This window comes from Erpetoichthys calabaricus, chromosome 14, assembly GCF_900747795.2.
Source record: "Erpetoichthys calabaricus chromosome 14, fErpCal1.3, whole genome shotgun sequence".
In the NCBI taxonomy this organism is placed as follows: Eukaryota; Metazoa; Chordata; class Cladistia; order Polypteriformes; family Polypteridae; genus Erpetoichthys; species Erpetoichthys calabaricus.
The window spans coordinates 111,019,717-111,041,548 of record NC_041407.2 but is presented as its reverse complement, the minus strand read 5'-3'; the positions used below and the strand labels follow the sequence as shown (position 1 = coordinate 111,041,548).

Here is a 21,832-nt window from a genome sequence, read left to right as displayed (position 1 = left end):
TTAAATTAATGGCAGCGCTCTTACTGCCCAGTCCTGCCTCATCAGCAGCAGCCGCTGGGTTCCCTCTGTGGATGGGCAGCTCACGCAGCTCTCTGCACCCCCTCTGGTGCCCTCTCTGGTGTGAAGGCGCCAGTCTAGTGCCCAGCCAAACCGCAACGGTCTCCTAAACCCAATCCCCCCCCCCCCCCCCCCCCTTCCCCCCGGTTAGTGTTCGCAGACGCTGGCGGGAAGTCACCCTGAGTCTCATTTGACACCAGACCGCGATGACAGCCTCCGCCGGCCCCACGCTGTACCCTGAGGAGAGCTGCCAGTGGTCGCCCTGGCACTGAGCGCACTTCTCTCTCTCTCTCTCCAGACACCAGACTTGTGCCCCCTTTTTTTTTTTTCCTTTATCCCTTTGTCTTTAGCGGGTCGCGGATGCTACGAAACGACGGCGTTTTGGCGTCGCCAAGGCAACGGCGCTGTCAGCTGATGCGCTATAATTAAGGTCCCGTGGATGGCGAGTTTGCGAGGCGCTCGCCTGAATGTCACCCGAGGAGCCCGCGCGCAAGGACTGAAGGCGAAACAGAAGCAGCAGCAGCGCCGACGAGAAGATGCCGGTGAGACGGGGCCACGTTGCACCCCAGAACACTTACCTGGACACCATCATCCGCAAGTTCGAGGGGCAAAGTGAGTGCGCGCTTGCTTTTATTGTGTGTGTTGTGAAGCCCGTGACTGAGAGGGAGGCTGGCAGGCTGGCAGGCTGGGTGGCGGGCGAGCGGGCAAAGACCGGAGCGGCTGACACGGCGCACACTTCCAGGACTTACAGAAAATGGACACGTCCGGCGCGTCTGAAGTGACCGAAATAGAGAGACTGTAAGAACAAAAAAAAGAAAGAAAGAAAAGCAAAGAGCAGCGCCTCCGGTCTGCTGCGTCTCGTCCACCTGTTCACTCGGCGAGGCGGCCGCTTTCTGCTGTGTCGTCGCGTCGCGGGCTGTTAGTTGGCTGTAAGCTTTGCTCCAAAGCCGCGGCTTCTACAAATGCCATTTTAATCAAGCGCCTCGGTTTTTTACTTCTGTGCTTCGATTGCGATCCCTTCGACATCTGCGAATGTTCGCTCTCCACGATGACGCCTTCGCTGTCGATTTTGTCGGAGTCCACCGGAAACTGTCCGAGTGGTGGACGGTTGGCCGGTACAGCAGGGTCCCGTGTAGTAACTCACTGGCGCTTTGATTTCAACGATACGCCGTCGGGTTGAATTCAGTTCAGGGTCATGGGGCCAAACCTGAGGGCTTCAGCTTCAAGGCAGGACCACAGAGCACACTGATAATAATAATAATGGGACTGAGGTCACCGAGGTGGTCAAAAAAACTCCTTGGTGGCAGGGCCCTGGGGGTGGATGAGATACGCCCGGAGTTCCTCAAGGCTCTGGATGTTGTAGGGCTGTCTTGGTTGACATGTCTCTACAACATCGCATGGACATCAGGGACAGTGCCTCTGGATTGGCAGACCGGGGTGGTGGTCCCCCTCTTTAAGAAGGGGGGACCGGAGGTGTGGTCCCAACTACAGAGGGATCACACTCCTCAGCCTCCCTGGAAAAGTCTTTTCGGGGGTTCTGGAGAGGAGGGTCCGTCGGATAGTCGAGCCTCGGATTCAGGAGGAACAGTGTGGTTTTCGTCCTGGTCGCGGAACAGTGGACCAGCTCTACACCCTTAGCAGAGTCTTGGAGGGTGCATGGGAGTTTGCCCAACCAGTCTACATATGTTTTGTGGACTTGGAAAAGGCGTTCGACTGTGTTCCTCAGGGGATCCTGTGGGGGGTACTCCGAGAGTATGAGGTACCGCACCCCCTGATAAGGGCTGTTCAGTCCCTGTACAACCGGTGTCAGAGCTTGGTCCGCATTGCCGGCAGTAAGTCGAACCCGTTTCCAGTGAGAGTTGGACTCCGCCAGGGCTGCCCTTTGTCACCGATTCTGTTTATAACTTTTATGGACAGAATTTCTAGGCGCAGCCAGGGCGTTGAGGGGGTCCGGTTTGGTGGACTCAGGATTGGGTCACTGCTTTTTGCAGATGATGTTGTCCTGTTTGCTTCATCAGGCCGTGATCTTCAGCTCTCTCTGGATCGGTTCGCAGCCGAGTGTGAAGCCACTGGGATGAGAATCAGCACCTCCAAATCCGAGGCCATGGTCCTCAGCCGGAAAAGGGTGGAGTGCCCTCTCGGGGTTGGGAGCGAGATCCTGCCCCAAGTGGAGGAGTTCAAGTATCTCGGGGTCTTGTTCACGAGTGAGGGAAGAATGGAGCGTGAGATCGACAGGCGGATCAGCAGGGTTTATGTTACATTGGATTCAAATATTTTCTGCACAGAACACTAAAGTCGATAAATACAGAATATAGAAAGTGTTAAATAGAATAGGAGACAATACAGCAATTCCTAAAATACTAAATGGAACAACAGATAAGGAGACCTTCATTTGTGACCCAGCACCCTGATGCTGAGCGTCTGGACGGAGAGGTAAACTGAGAGAAGGAGCCGAGTGTCAGGCTGAGCGAGTTACGTTAGACGCCTTCCTGAACAGATCACTTTCAACTTGCTGTTTTTAACAGAATGGATGGAGTCGGCTGATCTCATTAATGTTGGGAGGTCATTCCAGAGTCAGGGCGCTATATAGAACTAAAGGCCCTGCTGCCACCCATAGAGTGCAGGTTAGTGGCCAGAATCAGAGGACCTTAACGGGCAAACAGGAGCCGAGCGACGGAGAAGTCCGGTGTCAGGCCATCTAAGGTCATTCATAGAATTTTAAGAGTCGATCCTGTAAGACGCAGGGAGCAGCGAAGGCGAAGCAGGGTGGCTGAAGATCTGAAGGGGCGCCGGCCAGTAGGAAGCCACCAATGAACTTGGGATTCAAACTCAAGACTCTGGAGGAGGGAGGCAGCGGCACCAACCACTGTGCCACCTGGCACCCCCCCCCCAAAGGAAAACAATGCCATTTCTGTCTGCCCTGCACCGCTGTGCCTATGTGGTTGGCGATCGTGTCACACATTTGCATTGCATTTGCGTGTTTCCAGGGTTTGGCTGCCCCAGTTTTCAGTTCCTTATTCTTTGAAGTGTCCTGCGTTGTTCACATTCTCCTGCTATTTGATTACTAATTGTCCTTTCAGAGGGACGCACCCCAGTTTGACCCCCTTTGGATTTGCCTTTAATCAGCCTAAAGGCGTGCAGTCAGGGCCACTGACACCTCATGCCAGCCTGTGGTCAGCTTGTGGTGGACGAGTGTCCCTGTCACCCGCTGTGACATATTTGGATCCTCATGGTTTTTAACTCCGATAGTTTTATAAGGTAATCGACTGGTGAACGTTCTTCATTGGGATTATCAATCTTTTAAATCCCTACGGCTTTGTTTAGAATTTATTAACTGTGTTAAAAGAATTGTCCAAAATGTTGGGTACAATTAAGACAAACTTTCAATCTGCACTTAAGGCGGTTTCTCTCTTTTTTATTCTCATTACTTACTTTCGGAGATCATATTTTATTATTTCTGCACATTTCATGTACTTTAAATGAAAAAGATCAAACTTCTGGGTTTTCAATGGAAATACGCATTTTTGATCTCCCTAGAAGATATTCTGAGTGTGTGTGAGTGTGTGTGTGTGGACTTGAGGACTCTTGTGAAGTTTTATGAACAACTTGCCCTCCGTAGCTGGTGAGGTCCGAGGAGAATTCCCATCAGATGTCCATCCCATTGGGATTAATAAAGTATCTATCTATCTATCTATCTATCTATCTATCTATCTATCTATCTATCTATCTATCTATCTATCTATCTTCTCAAACAGCGGAGGAGCTCAGACTCCGTCACGTGTGTATGTGGAGCTTTTAAAGAGAGACTCTGGTGAATTTGGAGTGAATATTCCATCTTGTACATTCAACGTTCTGGTGTGTCACTCGTGGTGTAAAGACGCAGAACGTCATGCGCCCCTTTCTCTTTAACAAGCAGGTGGCCTTTGTCCTACTCCTGTCATTGTCACCCTCACCCTGCACAAGTCCATCACTCTACTACAGCAGCTTGGCTTTACTTCTCGTCCCGTCAGAACTCCGGAGGGCTCAGTGATTTGCCAGGGGGGGCTTACACCACAAGTCAGGAGATTGCGATTAAACTCCTCAAATTTCCAGTTCTAAATACACACACTACTTACTGGTCAAAAGGGTTAGAACACCAACAGTTTCATCTTATTGCAATTTAAACAGTTCAAGGGAAGTGAATAACCAAAAAGTAACAAAGGAAAGTAATCAGCCAGAAGTTAAAAAAAAATGTAAGTAACCAAAAATTAAAAAAATAAAATGACGCCCAGGGCACGTCCAGCCGCCCCATTCCTGACACACGCGGGCAGGACACCACTTTGCCACAAACACAAACACGCAGTGAAGTGCCAACACAGTCCACTCCTCTGCAGGCTTTGGCCTCTTCCTCCTGACTCCCCCTGTGGTGGTTGGGGGGGGGGGGGGGGGAACTGGTCCCTCTTTATAGGGCACCCAAAAGGACTCCAGGTGCCCAACGAGCTTCTTCGAAGTGCAAATGTCCATGCGCCCCCTGGTGGTGGCCACGGGTCTCAGCAATGTTGAGCTTCTATGCTCATGATGACCTGTGACCCCACCGCAACCCAAAGGGGGCTGCCCTCTGTTGGTCCAGGGGGAGAAACGTTCTTAAAAATACGCTCTCCTCCCTCGGTCCTTCCATGATCCGGGCGTCCCAATTGGGTAAGGGCCCTGGCCATCTGCCACTGTCTTATATAGAAACGTCTGTGTGTGGAAGTGTCTGTCTGTCTGTCTGTTTGAGTGTCTTTGTGTCTGTCTGTATCAGTCTGTCTACCTGTCTGTGTGTCTGTCTGTTTGTGTGTGAGTCTGTCTGCCTGCATGTCTGTGTGTGTGTGTGTGTGTGTCTGTCTGTCTGTCTGTCTGTCTGTCTGCGTGCCTGCCTGTGTGTCTGCCTGTCTGAGTGTCTGTATGTCTGTTTGAGTGTCTGTCTGTCTACCTGTCTGTGTGTCTGTCTGTCTGTGTGTCTGAGTCTGTCTGTCTGTCTGTGTGTCTGAGTGTCTGAGTGTCTGTTTGAGTGTCTTTGTGTCTGTCTGTATCTGTCTGTCTGAGTCTGTCTGTCTGTCTGTCTGTTTGTCTGTGTGTCTGAGTGTCTGAGTCTGTCTGTCTGTCTGTCTGCCTGCGTGTCTGCCTGTCTGAGTGTCTGTTTGAGTGTCTTTGTGTCTGTCTGTATCTGTCTGTCTGAGTCTGTCTGTCTGTCTGTCTGTTTGTCTGTGTGTCTGAGTGTCTGAGTCTGTCTGTCTGTCTGTCTGCCTGCGTGTCTGCCTGTCTGAGTCTGTCTCTGTCTGTCTGAGTGTCTGAGTCTGTCTGTCTGTGTCTGTCTGCCTGTCTGTCTGCGTGTGTGTCTGTGTCTGAGTCTGTCTGTCTATCTGCGTGTCTGCCTGTCTGAATGTCTGTTTGAGTGTCTTTGTGTCTGTCTGTCTGTCTGTCTGAGTCTGTCTGTCTGTGTGTGTGTGTCTGTGTCTGAGTCTGTCTGTCTATCTGTGTGTGTCTGTCTGTCTGTCTGTCTGTCTCTCTGTTTTTCCAGCCCAGAAGTGCGAGGCTGCAGCAATGAAGTTGAAAGAAAGCGATTTCACCACCAAGGATAGAGAAACTTGAGGGTGGTGAGCACATCCACAAAACAAGACCGCCGAGTCTGCATTTCAGTTTTCTTTCTCACAATTTCAATAGTGTCTAGCAGGATGTGCTCACACAGCTAGTATGATTTATACTGTGTTTATATACAGTATATATATACAGTACACATATTCAGAGTTATTCAGAGTTGTACATCAGGGCTTTTTCATGGAGTAAGTAACAGGAGAGCAGTGAGCGGCGTCCCTGCAGCCATTGAAGTCAATTCAGCTCTGAACATTTTGTTGTCACTTCTGCCAATCCAACTGTAGGGTGACATGGAGCAGAAGGCCGTACTGCAGTGCAGGGCAGTAGAGCGGCTGTAGGAGTGAAGACGTATTGTGTATTGTCTGTCACACACACACACACATCTTGTTTTTCTTTGTGGCTGATGTTCAATTTTTTTTCCATGCTGTGTTGTGTTTGTGAGGTTGCAGTGCTGCCCACTGTGCCATTGCGGTTTATTTCATTTCACACCTTGTGCCCACCGCTGCTGTGGTAGGACAAGCTCCCTATAATCCTGACAACTGGATAGGTGGGACAGAAAATGAATGTCTGAACGTCTCCTGTGCCTTCCTGTCCGTATTCCTCAGTGGTTCTCTCTCGCTGATTTCTTATGTGGACAGTTCTGTCGTATTCCTGCACTCGCTTTCATATGAATTGGAGGCCAGAGGTCCACATGACCATCATCATCATCATCAAGTTATTCCATGTGAAACCATGAGGACTGATCGAGATCATTGATGTTAGGGGGGCCGGGTGGTCTCGTGGCCCCCTGCAGATTTGTTTTTTTTTTCTCGTTTTTGTTTTTTCTGTCCTCCCTGGCCATCAGACCTTAGTTTTATTCTATGGTTAGTTAATTATTGTTGCCTAATTTTATTTTCATATTTTTATATTTTTTCTTCCTTCAACCTGTAAAGCACTTTGAGCTCATCATTTGTATGAAAATGTGTGACAGAAATACATGGTGGTGTTGGTGTAACCATAGAATAAACGTAGGGTCTGATGGCCAGGGGGGGGACAGAAAAAACAAAAAAAAAAAAAAACAAAAATAAAATCTGCAGGGGGCCACGAGACCACCCGGCCCCCCTAGACATTCTACCTGACATCAAGGACCTCAATCAGTCCTCATGGTATTCAGGGAAGAACTTGACAATGATGATGACGGTCATGTGGACTTCTGGTCTTCAGTCTGTCAATGGAGGGACATCACGGTGCTTTGATCAGTTGGGGGGGGGGGTGGGGGGGGCGCAGAAAACCGGAAAAGAACAGCAGAGAAAGTAGAGGTGAGTGTGGAGCCACCAGGAAGGATAAGGAGAATTCAATGCATGTACAGAATATCAGGATTTGAAACTAAAATGGAGCTTAGTGATGCCTCAGTTTATTTTTAGATTTTCTCTTCTTTCATCCTGTAAAGCACTTTGAGCTCATCATTTGTATGAAAATGTGCCATAGAAATAAATGGTGGTGTTGTTGTTACTCTCAATAGTTTATCTTAGCAACACATTCCTTCTATTGTGCAGCAAGTCCATTTTATTTTCCTTTCTATACTCCTACATTGACTTTTTATGTCTATTAGGTTTCTGTGTCCTTTAATCACAGTTTTCAAGCTTCTCCTGTTTTCTTTTGTGTTTCCTCCAAGGCCTGGATATTCTCCTGTGTTTCCCTTCTGAGCAGCTTTCCTTGTAATGAGATGACAGATGTCTTGCTGTTGCAAATGTCTGTAAACTTTGCAAAGTTTCTCTAAAATGTTCATGTGCCATTCACAAAGCTGAGCCCCTGCGGCTGAGATGTCAAGGTGTTGTGGACACGAAGGGTCGCTGTCGCCCCTTAAACCCAACAGACAGACACGCCGGACTCAGGCTCAAAGCACCAAGACGACATTCTTTAATTATTTTCTTCCTGCCCAGTACCTCCAAAGTGCCACAGCCACAATAAACCCAATACTCAATAAAATAGTCACAATGCTCAATAATAAACCCAATAATAATCCTAATACTCAATAATAAACCCAATAATAATCCTAATACTCAATAATAAACCCAATGCTCAATAATAAACCCAATAATAATCCTAATACTCAATAATAAACCCAATACTCAATGATAAACCCAATACTCAATAAAATAGTCACAATGCTCAATAATAAACCCAATAATAATCCTAATACTCAATAATAAACCCAATAATAATCCTAATACTCAATAATAAACCCAATGCTCAATAATAAACCCAATAATAATCCTAATACTCAATAATAAACCCAATACTCAATGATAAACCCAATACTCAATAAAATAGTCACAATGCTCAATAATAAACCCAATAATAATCCTAATACTCAATAATAAACCCAATACTCAATAATAAACCCAATAATAATCCTAATACTCAATAATAAACCCAATACTCAATAATAAACCCAATAATAATCCTAATACTCAATAATAATCCTAATACTCAATAATAAACCCAATACTCAATAATAAACCCAATAATAATCCTAATACTCAATAATAAACCCAATACTCAATAATAAACCCAATAATAATCCTAATACTCAATAATAAACCAATAATAATCCTAATACTCAATAATAAACCCAATACTCAATGATAAACCCAATACTCAATAAAATAGTCACAATGCTCAATAATAAACCCAATAATAATCCTAATACTCAATAATAAACCCAATACTCAATAATAAACCCAATAATAATCCTAATACTCAATAATAAACCCAATACTCAATAATAAACCCAATAATAATCCTAATACTCAATAATAATCCTAATACTCAATAATAAACCCAATACTCAATAATAAACCCAATAATAATCCTAATACTCAATAATAAACCAATAATAATCCTAATACTCAATAATAAACCCAATGCTCAATAATAAACCCAATAATAATCCTAATACTCAATAATAAACCCAATACTCAATAATAAACCAATAATAATCCTAATACTCAATAATAAACCAATAATAATCCTAATACTCGATAATAAACCCAATGCTCAATAATAAACCCAATGCTCAATAATAAACCCAATAATAATCCTAATACTCAATAATAAACCAATAATAATCCTAATACTCAATAATAAACCCAATGCTCAATAATAAACCCAATAATAATCCTAATACTCAATAATAAACCCAATACTCAATAATAAACCCAATAATAATCCTAATACTCAATAATAAACCCAATAATAATCCTAATACTCAATAATAAACCAATAATAATCCTAATACTCGATAATAAACCCAATGCTCAATAATAAACCCAATGCTCAATAACAGTCACAATACTCTTTCTCCTCCACTCCTCCCAGCAAGTGTTGTCCACCTTCTCCCGACTCCGGCTCGCCTTTATATAGTCCTTGACCTTTAAGTCCTTCCTTCCTTCCGTCCATCCGTCCATCCATTCTTGTGACCTGCCAGCACTTCTGGGTCAGATGGAGAACTCGAGTTTTCTTGTCGGCTCATAAGTACTTCTGGGTTTCTGCCCACGTGATCTGCTAGTACTTCCAGGTAAGGTTTAGCATCTTCCCACAGCGTCCTCTAGTGGCGCCCACGGTACCCAGCAGGGCTGTGTTGCTGAACTCCATGTCCCATAGTGCCCTGCAGCAACCTGGGACAGCACTGTCGTGTAGGGGAGCTGCCATCCAGCGTCTTGTCCTAGAAAAGCTGCCTTCCCCCATCCTTCCATCTTAGGGGTGTCCCGGCCGGGCTGAGCTGCCGGGCGTCTCTTACAGGGTATAACATGGAAAAGACGCATCCACTTGAGTAAACCTTGTCAAGCTGGTCAAACTGGTTTAAAGAGCTGACTCTGTTCAGTAGTGCTGCCTCGTATCTGCATGCCCTGGACTGACTTTATGTTTTGCGGTTTGTTGTCTGTGTGTGATAAGGTGACATCATTTAAAAAGACAAACAGCCATAAAGAACTCCCTGTCACAGATCGGTGACTGTGACTCCGTTTTATGAGATCTCACAGTTTCTCCTCCCTGTTTAAGGACACGACTGTTGATTTTGTCTTTAATGGCCGTGTTTAACTGGCCTGTCTATTCTATGAAGCCCCCTTTTCAAATGGTCTCCATTGCAGGATGAGGTGCCAAGCTGTGTGGGCTACGACTCCAGCAGAGCTGCCAGTTAGCGTGACCTGCATGTCATTGGAATGTTTTGTAGCTGCACTTTTATTTATTTTTCCTTCACAAAGTGCATGTGATAAAATGTGTGACACTTGACAGCAGCCCCTGTGCTCTGGCCGCTCCTCACATGTGGCGTTTGGGAGTGAAGACCTCTGAGGAAGGTCATGAAATGTGCCGTGACGTTGTGGTGCTCTTGTTGTGACCCTTACAACGGTAGATGGAGGTGAGGATGTCGTGTCAGCGCTTTGTCTGTCTGTCCCTCCATCGCCCAGGTCTTGTGATGGACGCCAGTCGTCTCCAGGGTGTGCTTTGCTGCCATTAACAAATGAATAAGCGGTGAGTAGACATGCGCTGCAAGGCCCCCATCCTTGATATTTAGTCTCAGACTATGTTACATGTTCTTCACTTGGAATCTGCTGTGGACGCTGATGAAGACGTCGGTCATGGAGTGACCTTTTCATGCCTTTGAAACTCTGATGAACTCGGCCTGAGCTTGTTGTCCTCTCCTGAAGTCGCCTGTGACTTGCCAACTACATGGAGAGATGGCCTGATAGTCTAATGGCAGGTTCTTCTGACTTTATTGAGCTGCAGCATCGATTGGCTGCCTCTGCGTTATCAATCATTTGAAAAGTGCTCTTCTGAGAAAGCGGGCGACGTTTCTACGCCAGAATGGAAGCCGTTAGTCACTCGCTATATCGGAGCACTTTGGACGTTTACAGCATGGGGAGGATTCGGCGCAGGGTGACCTTGGTGCTCGTCGACTCCTGTCCCTCCAGTTTTGATTTTTTGTCACTTTCTAAAGATATCGAAAATGTTCTTTTATGTAGCTCAGTACTGCCACCTGCTGTTTAAATGAAATGTGTGCGCGTGTAGTGAAGAGAGCAGCGCTGGTCAGGGTGCCCAGCAGGTCACATTCACTTACAAAAGGAGAAAAGCGAAAGAGAATGTCAGCCTAAGTCAGTCTAGAAACAAATCATACAGCCGTCCATGTCGTCAAATATATTAAAGTATTACCCGATAGTGTCGATCAGGGGTCTCCAACTCCGGTCCAGGAGGGCCGCAGTGGCTGCCGGTTTTCATTCTAACCCTTTTCTTAATTAGTGACCAGTTTTTGCTGCTAATTCACTATTTCCCTTTATTTTAATTGACTTTTCTTGAGATGCTGACCGCTGAATTGATTCTTTTTTCCTTAAACGGCACCTAAGCATAAATTTGATGTGAAGTGAGTGAGGCAACAGATGAGCAACCAAGTCAGGGCCTCCAACTCCAACCAACTTCACTTCATTCAGTTTCTTAATTTGAAGCCAATTCTCGCTGCCAACTCAACCCGTCGTTTAATTCCGTGGCGCTCATTGTGCCATGGCAGACATTTCCTATTTTCAGAGCGCTGCCTGGCAGAATGTTTTGTGGACCTGAGCAGATCAGCGTTACTGAGGCCTTCACCTTTCTTTATTCTCAGTTATTGTGTGATGGACGCAGGTTGTTGTTTATCGGTTGGTTCATTTTGTGTCTTAATGTTGTTTGGTTGTTAATTAAGAAAAAACAAAATAATTAAGGGGCCAGAGACTTGAACATTAGAACACTCCAGACGAGAACAGGCCATTCAGGCCAACAAAGCTCGCCGGTCCTCTCCACTTATGTTGACACTTTAAGTTGTGCATCAAATAAAAATGAAGGCAAAGAGTTCATTAGCAGCAGAATCAGGTGACTAATTAAGAAAAGGGTGAGAATGAAAAGCTGCAGCCACTGCGGCCCACCAGGACTGGAGCTGGAGACCCCTGAGACAGACGGAGTACAGACAGACAATGTGAAAATAACATAAGGATTACGTTTGGTTTAAATTTATCTTTAAGCTTTGACTGCCCACCTGATCGTCTAAACCCACCCTTTCAGTCAGTCAGTGTGCCCGGCCTGTGACACTCTGAAACCCCTTGGGTGACCCTGACCAGTAGCTGTGAAGGGGGCCGTCGGTGGGCCTGAGGTTTATTTTAGCCGTTGTTGAAGTTAAACGTTCAGAAAGAGCACAGACCTGTTTAGAGCATCGGCGCCAAGTGCCCTTTGTTACTTTGTCTTATTTTGAACTTGTTAATAACTCGGAGTTTGAGTTTTGGGGACCTTCAGTTATTCTTATACAGTGGATCTGTAAAGTATTCACAGAGCTTCATCACTTTTTCCACATTTTGTTATGTTACAGCCTTATTCCAAAATGGATTCAATTCATTTTTTTCCTCAGAATTCTACACACAACATCCCATAATGACAACGTGAAAAAAGTTTACTTGAGGTTTTTTGCAAATTTATTAAAAATAAAAAAACAGAGAAATCCCATGTCCATAAGTATTCACAGCCTTTGCTCAATACTTTGTCGCTGCCCCATTGGCAGCAATTCCAGCCTCAAGTCTTGTTGAATATGATGCCACAAGCTTGGCACACCTATCCTTGGCCAGTTTCGCCCATTCCTCTTTGCAGCACCTCTCAAGCTCCATCAGGTTGGATGGGAAGCGTTGATGCACAGCCATTTTAAGATCTCTCCAGAGATGTTCAATCAGATTCAACTCTGGGCTCTGGCTGGGCCACTCAAGGACATTCACAGAGTTGTCCTGAAGCCACTCCTTTGATATCTTGGCTGTGTGCTTAGGGTCGTTGTCCTGCTGAAAGATGAACCGTCGCCCCAGTCTGAGGTCAAAAGCGCTCTGGAGCAGGTTTTCATCCAGGATGTCTCTGTACATTGCTGCAGTCATCTTTCCCTTTATCCTGACTAGTCTCCCAGTTCCCCACAGCATGATGCTGCCACCACCATGCTTCACTGTAGGGATGGTATTGGCCTGGTGATGAGCGGTGCCTGGTTTCCTCCAAATGTGACGCCTGGCATTCACACCAAAGAGTTCAATCTTTGTCTCATCAGACCAGAGAATTTTCTTTCTCATGGTCTGAGAGTCCTTCAGGTGCCTTTTGGCAAACTCCAGGCGGGCTGCCATGTGCCTTTTACTAAGGAGTGGCTTCCGTCTGGCCACTCTACCATACAGGCCTGACTGGTGGATTGCTGCAGAGATGGTTGTCCTTCTGGAAGGTTCTCCTCTCTCCACAGAGGACCTCTGGAGCTCTGACAAAGTGACCATTGGGTTCTTGGTCACCGCCTTGACTAAGGCCCTTCTCCCCTGATCGCTCAGTTTAGATGGCCGACCAGCTCTAGGAAGAGTCCTGGTGGTTTTGAACTTCTTCCACTTATGGATAATGGAGGCCACTGTGCTCATTGGGACCTTCAAAGCAAAAGAAATTTTTCTGTAACCTTCCCCAGATTTGTGCCTCAATTGTCTACAGACAATTCCTTTGACTTCATGCTTGGTTTGTGCTCTTACATGAACTGTCAACTGTGGGACCTTCTATAGACAGGTGTGTGCCTTTCCAAATCAGGTCCAGTCAACTGAATTTACCACAGGTGGACTCCAATGAAGCTGCAGAAACATCTCAGGGATGATCAGGGGAAACAGGAGGCACCTGAGCTCAATTTGGAGCTTCACGGCAAAGGCTGTGAATACTTATGGACATGTGGTGTCTCAGTGTTTTTTATTTTTTAATAAATTTGCAAAAACCTCAAGTAAACTTTTTTCATGTTGTCATTATGGGGTGTTGTGTGTAGAATTCTGAGGAAAAAAATGAATTTAATCCATTATGGAATAAGGCTGTCACATAACAAAATGTGGAAACAGTGATGAAGCGCTGGGAATACTGTCCGGACGCACTGCACTTCAGACTCAGGTCTCTTTTAAAAGTGTGTCGATGTTCCATCTGACCGGTAATCTTATTGGCTCATAAATACGTAAGTAGAGAGACGTAACCCGCCATCGTAAGAACTGGCAAAGTGAACACACGTGGAGAGTGGACGGTGAGCTGTTAATCTGTGCTTTGCGTGTCAATGCAGAGCTGAAGGGAACCAAGATATGAATATAAGACATGAATAAATATCAGCAACATATTTATGAAAATTAGATTTGATAAACTTTATTTATTTATCCATCCATTATCCAACTCGCTATATCCAATAACTCCAATAACAAAGGAGCCAATAACTTTATTTATCCAAAGGGGAGATCTGGATGCACAAAGCAGCAGAAAAGTTTGAAAACAAGACTACAGACTCACAGGACAAATAATACAAGCAATCAATCAACCAATAAATCAATAAATAAATAAATAAATAAATAAATAAATAACGGTATATTGTGCAGAAATGACAAAATAAACTTACAATATAAAAGCTGAGATCAGCATTGAGTTTGGGGCATTGGGAGGAAGCACTGAATCACCCAACAGCAGCCGACCAAAAAGATTCACAGAGCGCACCACGAGTAGAGAGTAAAGTGTGTGGACGCTGAAGTCGAAATAACAACGGGAGTCAGAAAACACCAATTTAAAATAAAAAGTCATTTCTTTATTCGTGGTGAGAAAAAGCAGGCTGCAGACCCCGTCACGTTAAGTAGCTACAAGACGTCGGCCTCTCAGCAGGAAAGAGAGACTTCCTTAAATCCTCGGGTCCGCTAAGAAGAAAAAGAAAAGACGCGGCAGTTCATTCTGCGGTCGTACGTTGATCGTTCGAGCTTGCGGTCACACCCTGGATTGCACACGCTGCTTTTTATAGATCAAAAGTGGACAGTATTTTCACAATTTTAAAAAATACACTTCTGCTAACTTTCACGTATATAAGACCAGTTATGGTTATAGGGTGTATGGAAGTCAGCGGTTTGAGACAATTCGCACTTCTTTACACACTTTCACGCACATTGCTCATAAAATATCAAGGGTTACATTAATGTTAGTTCAGTACATTACATTAGTTAGAAGAAATGATATTCTTATAGCTTTAGCATCTGCATTAGATTACATTTGTTCACTTAGCTTTAGCACATTCTTATTTAATACATAAGCGTTACGCTTCTTATAGTTCTATTAGCATCATACTTTTATTATTTGGAAAGGCTGACGCACCTTAATTCTAAATATTCTTTCTCAAGCGCGTGAGGACAGCCGCTGCTCCTCATGGGGTGGAAGGTCCGATGATCTGCCGTAGAGCAATCCTGGGGTGTCCTGTCATTGATGAGCCACAACATGAAGTTATGGGAAGGAGTAGTGGAAGTGAGGTGATGATCAGTGAGCAGCAGGATAGTCTCATGCCAAGAAAGAGCTCCACAGATGAGATGTTTGCTCTGAGGGTGATGATGGAGAAGTTTAGAAAGGAGGCCAGAAGGAGTTGCATTGTGTCTTTGTGGACCTGAAGAAAGCAAATGACGAGGGCCCTCGAGAGGAGCTGTGGTATTGGATGAGGAAGTCGGGAGTGGCAGAGAAGTACATGAGAGTGGTACAGGATATGAATGAGGGAAGTGTGACCGTGGTGAGGTCTGTGGTAAGAGTGACAGAGGTGGGATTACATCAGGGATCGGCTCTGAGCCCTTTCTTATTTGCAATGGTGATGGACAGGTTGACAGACGAGATTAGACAGGAGTCCCCGTGGACTGTGATGTTTGCTGATGACATTGTGATCTGCAGGTTGAGGAGACCCTGGAGAGGTGGAGATATGAGAGGAGAGGAATGAAGGTCAGTAGGACCACCAAGACAGAATACATGTGTGTGAATGAGAGGGAGCTCAGTGGAATGGTGAGGATGGAGGGAGTAGAGGTGGTGAAGGTGGATGAGTTTAAATACTTGGTATCAACAGTACAGAGTAACGGGGATTGTGGAAGACAAGTGAAGAAGAGAGTGCAGGCAGGGTGGAGAAGAGTGTCAGGAGTGATTTGTGATAGACGGGTATCAGCAAGAGTGACAGGACAGTAGTGAGACCAGCTGTGTTATATGGGCTGGAGACGGTGGCAGAGCTGGAGGTGGCAGAGTTAAAGATGCTAAGATTTGCACTGGGGGTGACGAGGATGGACAGGATTAGAAATGAGGACATTAGAGGGTCAGCTCAGAGTCAGAGAGGTGAGATTGCGTTGGTTTGGAGAGATGCTGGGTATAATGAGAGAAGGGTACTAAGGATAGAGCTGCCAGGAAAGAGGAGAAGAGGAGGCCTAAGAGAAGGTTTATGGATGTGGTGAGAGAGGACATGCAGGTGATGGGGGTAACAGAGCAAGATGACGAGGACAGGAAGTGATAGAAGAAGATGATCTGCTGTGGTGACCCCTAACGGGAGCAGCCAAAAGAAGAAGATGAATTAACCATAGACAAAAATATTAAAACGTAATAATTTTGAAATTAAATTATGTTTCATGTTGCATTCGAGGTACTCGTTGCGTTATACGTTTTCATTCTTTGCGGCTTTGAAATGAACATGCAAATACTTTTTACACTTTCACTTTTGCTGTAAAACTTCAGTAAAAATGAGTTTTTGAATTAACTCTTCATCAATATCGCATTGAATTTTGATTCCGTGTTTGGACTTTCATCGTGACAACACAAACGTATAACTGCCCGCGAGTGAATTTCGTTTCTTTCTCTCGGAAATATAAAACGATTTTTTCGAATGTTTGTCCCTGTGATTTGTTAATTGTCTTTGCCAAAGTTATTCTAACGGGAAACTGTAAACGTTTAAATACGACTGGCGTATCGAGATCTCCTTTGGTGTCTCACGTGAAGACGGACTTCATTACCTTTGTTGTCGTCAGAATTGTTTGACCAATTTTCAATCCAGCTAATCTCATAGCCCATCTGTCAGACATCAATTACACAATTACATTACGATACGTCCTTCCTTCTACGGTAATTAGAAGACCAGACGGTGTTAACAGTTGTCGGTATTCTTCATGTAATTGTAAGTTGATGTTGTCCTCTTCCTCACCATCACCACCAACTGTCTCAGCAGAGTCTATTGATACGTATTTCACCAATCTGACATGTAATCGATCGAAATTTTTCACGTTAATTCGTTTGACTTCATCGTTTCTCGGTGCTAGGATTGCCCGTGTACACATTTCTTCTGTTAATAACTCTTTGGGATGAAATCTTTCAATAAGATTTGGACAGAAGTGAGGAAAACGTAAAAATGTATAAGAGCTGAGAGTGCAGAAAGTGAGTCTGACAAAAACATTTACACCAATGAGAGGTGAGAGGACCGCGGGAGGGCGTGGCTTGAGAGGAGGGCGGGACTTGAAGTAATCTCATGGCCAAAGTCTCGTCTCAGGATTCGTTTATTATAATAGAGAGATGTGTTTGACAGCAAACAGTTAAACTGTTGGCCAGCATTTGTGTCTTTGGGAAATGGAAAGCAGAAACAGTCAATGTGTCACATAGAGTACCGTGAGGAGCAGCGAGATGATCATGTTGATCAGTTTTAGTCCTATGTACGGGTCATCGACTGGATTGAGTTGTTCTGGTGTACTTCACAGATTCAGCAGATGCTCTACTCAGTCATTGCTATTCTGTAGCTGCTGCTGTGTGGACACCCAGCGTGAATATCGGTGAGCACATGGAAGCAGACGGCCCTCAAGTAGTTTTGGGTCACTCCGAGTACTTCATGGCTTCACTGGCTGTGACGTTTGATTCAATTCAGCGTATTCTGACAGAGGGCACTGCTGCCACTTCTGAGCCTGGTATGCTGAAAAATGATTAAAAAAAAATACAGTGTGGCAAAAAAAACAAACACAAAATATGACGAAAAAATAGAAAACATCAGGCAGTGTGTACAAAAATAGACCCAGGACGTCCAAGTCCAAATGTTGAACTGTCCAAGGTCAGATGCATTCATTAAGCAAACAAGAAGAGAATCGTTTGGGTAGAAAACGTCTGAAAGCAGGTCAGTCACGTGTGACAACACATCTGCTCTGGGGGGCTCACCAAGTGCCACCGTGGGAATAGAGAAGACATGGAGAGCGGGGAGAGGCGGAGTAATGGTGGCACAGAGCAATCATCACAAAGCAAACCTCAACATGTTCATCAAAATCAAAGAGGGGGACATACTAAAAAATAAAAAACCAAAGAATAAAGTCCAAGTGATGTAGGCGCAGGGTCAAAGGTCACTCCGCCGTACAGACTGCCTGTGTTTTTACACTGTAAAAAATAAATCTTGCATGTGTGAAAAATAATAATAAAAAATAGCTAACTATACGCAAAATAATCATTACTTTAATTAATAAAAATGGGTTTTACCCTTTTTATTGATTATTTAATTCTAATTCAATAAAAAAATTATGAATAATGTTAACTTATTATTTTTCTTAAAATGTAAACATTTTTTATAACTTATTCTAAGTAAAAAAACTATACTGTGAACTGAACACATTTAAGTTAAGTTCAATTTAATGACACGGCACTTCCTCTCACATCGGTTTCTTGGTCTTTACAACAACGCATTCAGCTGTAACGCTTATCCATAATAAGAGTTATTTTACTACGAATGTGTAAGTATAAAGCATATTAATTCCGTAATGAATAATAACTAGTATTTCATTTCGTATAGTTACAGATGTAAGCATTTGTTATTTTCACGAAACCTTTCCCTTCATGTGGGAAACATGGCTGGCAAGGTAGCGTCTTTCTAACAACCTATCTCGCTGGTTTGCTTTAAAAAGCAGGAACATTTCTCGGATAGTTACATATGTTCATATTTTTTTTTAAAACGTTTAAAATTTTATTTTACACAGAAAAAGAAAATGACACTTTGAGATAAGTTTGAGAACGCTATGGCGTTTGTCCTAAAGTACGACCTGTAAACAACATAAAAAGACGTTTGCCTAACCGTCACAGTATTATTTGACTTCTTATTTAATTAGTGTTCTACATAGGTCATGTATTTACTGGTTAATTTATAATACTGGGATTTATTTAGCGATGTTTGATTTCCTACGTCCTATTTTATTTCAGGATTTTCGCATACTGAGAAGTAGTGGCAAAGGAGGCCATTCATTTAAGCGGATATGTTGGCGTAAAAGCAGGACGTGTGTGAAGAGCGCCATCTGCCGCAGGATTTCACTCTCTACGTTTCCTTCCCGTTTAGCACTCATTCCTGGGACATTATTTGATTGAGATATACTTTTTGAAGAAAGTTTAAATAAAGAAAAGAACATTTTCATTGACATTTGAACGTCAGTAATTCAGTAAAAATTATCCTCAGACATTTGATTTAATTTTCCATTGAAAATACAACTCCGTTGTTGTGACTGTCTGTGTATGTTCAAATAAATAAAGATATATGGAATTTTAGCATGTATTTGTTATACAGTCGTTACTGTCCAGCGTTGCATTATTACTCTTTTTTTTAGTACTGTAATTCAAATGAAAATCGGAGTAAAATAAACCATTTTTGCCACTACTTATATTTAATCAAACTCATTTCTTTTAGGTAAATTTGAGTGTAGAGAAAAGCCAAGCAAAATGACACCTTTTATTGGCTAACTAGAAAGATTACAATATACAAGCTTTCGCCTGAGTTGCCTCGAAAGCTTGCATATTGTAATCTTTCTAGTTAGCCAATAAAAGGTGTCATTTTGCTTGGCTTTTCTCTACATTCATAATGGCTAACACGGTACAACACCCTAGTACTACAGGTAAATTTGAGTAAATTAATAAATTAAGTTTACTCAATAGTGCAGTATATTAAATCTACTCAAAAATATTGCTTGTAATTTGTTGCCTTATTTTTTTTTTTAAGTACTTTTAACGCGTTATTTTTTACAGTGTATAGTCAGGACTGCGCATTGTGGGGTCACAGAGAGATGACCGTAAACCAAGAGCAAGAGCAGCCGGGTGACTTCAGATTGAGATTTCTGAGGTGGCCTTCCTGTCCTCACTAACCGCTTGTGTGTCTTTGGCTTCTTGCAGATCGCAAGTTCCTGATTGCGAACGCACAGATGAAAAACTGCGCGATCATTTACTGCAACGATGGCTTCTGTGAGATGTTCGGATACTCCCGGGCGGAGATCATGCAGCAGCCCTGCATCTGCGAATTCCTTGCGGGACCCGGGACCATCCAGACTGCGGTGTCCCAACTGGCACAGGCGCTACTCGGCTCCGAGGAACGGAAGGTGGAAATCCTCTTTTATACCAAAGAAGGTAAAAAATGAGCAGAAAAATAAAATAAGGGATTGAGAAATACAAATGTCATCCTAAGTGACTGTAATGAGCGTGACTCTTACTACTGGACAAATAGCACAAAACAAATACTTATTTAATTTACAAGAAAAAAAGAGAGAGAACAGTGCAAAGAGCGCAAACTAAACGCCCAAAACGGACAGAAATGGAGTCCGCCGGGTGGCTGCTGCACGTCAGCCTTACTAGAGGTGCTGGGAGGTCCTGCGGCGTCGCCGAGTGCCACTTGTCACAAGAAGGTCTTAAATCGGTCCGCTCTGGCTTTGTATATTAAAGAGAGGCTTTTACATTTATTTCGTTATTATTTGTGCAAAAAAACGCTGATTCTGTGACTGCTGACGAGCACATTCGGCTTTCCTACACTGGAAAAAAGGGAAATGGCAGGTTGTTCCATTTACAAAGAAAGATTTCCTTTCCATTACGTGTGTTGTGTATGCGCCACTTTTGAACTCAACTCGATCGTGTTTAATGTGTTAAATCAATAAAGTCAGCTCAGTCATTCAGGTAGACACTTCTGTTTAGTCCTCACCGTAAAGTAATAAGCGGACTCACCGTCAGCCATAAAGTCACGTGACTGTCAAAGACGCGACAGGCGTCACCGTCAAGAGCAGAAGGTCAGTGACATAAAAGTTCAAACACACACGAGAAATAAATAAATAGGCAGACATTCATTTAAAACACGTCATCACACAGGCTAACGTCACTCCGGTTGGTGTTTTTCTTTGTGTTCTCTTTTAATGTTTTATCAAAGTCAGTAAATGTCCTATTAAGGGGTCTCGATTTACTTATTTAGTTAGTACAGGTACGTTTACATAGTTAAAAATATAAAAGGTTCGGACTTTCGTTACAGGTCAACTACATTCTGTATTGCTGTTCGTTAGTATTATCATAGCAACAAAATAAATAACTAATTATGAATACACCCGAATACAAGACAATGCAGTCGCCGAATCTGCTCGTTTGAAAATAAAAAAAAAAACAAAAAACTTTTTTTGTGAAAGGGGTGGCACGGTGGCGCAGTGGGTAGCGCTGCTGCCTTGCAGTAGGGAGACCTGGGGTTCGCTTCCCGGGTCCTCCCTGCATGGAGTTTGCATGTTCTCCCCGTGTCTGCGTGGGTTTCCTCCCACAGTCCAAAGACATGCAGGTTAGGTGGATTGGCGATTCTAAATTGGCCCTAGTGTGTGCTTGGTGTGTGTCCTGCGGTGGGTTGGCACCCTGCCCGGGATTGGTTCCTGCCTTGTGCCCTGTGTTGGCTGGGATTGGCTCCAGCAGACCCCCGTGACCCTGTAGTTAGGATATAGCGGGTTAGAAAATGGATGGATGGATGGATTTGCACTTTATATTTTACTAATATTCAACATTTATTCTATAATATATACAGTTACATAAACTTAAATAAATGTATTTTATAATATAACACTATCCAAGGTACACTTTGTGTTCATGTCACTGGCCATGGCAGCCAAAGTGGCCGTGTTCTTATACAGCTGCTGGACATTTCAGCTTTTCAAGACGAATCTTTCGTATTTTTGTTAGTTTGTATTGTTTTTATCAAATATGTCTAGTTTTGGTATAAGCAAACCTGTTTATTTCTTATTAATAACTTTGAAACTGAACTATAAAATGATACTGGAACAAGTGTAACGAACAATCTAAAAAGGTTATAGGAACTCAGTGAGGTGCATTTCTAAGAAACAATTGTTAAAATGTTATGCTTTATTGGCATGTTCATTTAACATAATTTAATTCATTCAACAGAATTACATAAAAAATACCATGTTGTTTCAGCATAATTTAGTGCATTAAGCATAATTAAATTATTTTTGATAAAAACAGTTTTATGTGCAACCGATGTACATATATATATTTTTTAATCTTAATCTGACATGCACTTTTTTCAGTGTACATAGCA

General features: G+C 43.6%; 1 protein-coding gene across 1 annotated transcript in view; it reads left to right on the top strand.

Annotated features, from left to right (window-relative positions):
* Positions 1-390: 390 nt before the first annotated feature.
* The window catches only part of kcnh6a (potassium voltage-gated channel, subfamily H (eag-related), member 6a), a 70,399-nt gene continuing 48,957 nt past the window's right edge, over positions 391-21,832 (top strand). Inside the window, exons 1-2 of the mRNA XM_028818391.2 lie at positions 391-669; positions 19,654-19,884. Coding sequence (XP_028674224.2) covers positions 594-669; positions 19,654-19,884 — 307 coding nt within the window. The 5' untranslated portion in view covers positions 391-593. The remainder of the gene's footprint in view (positions 670-19,653; positions 19,885-21,832) is intronic.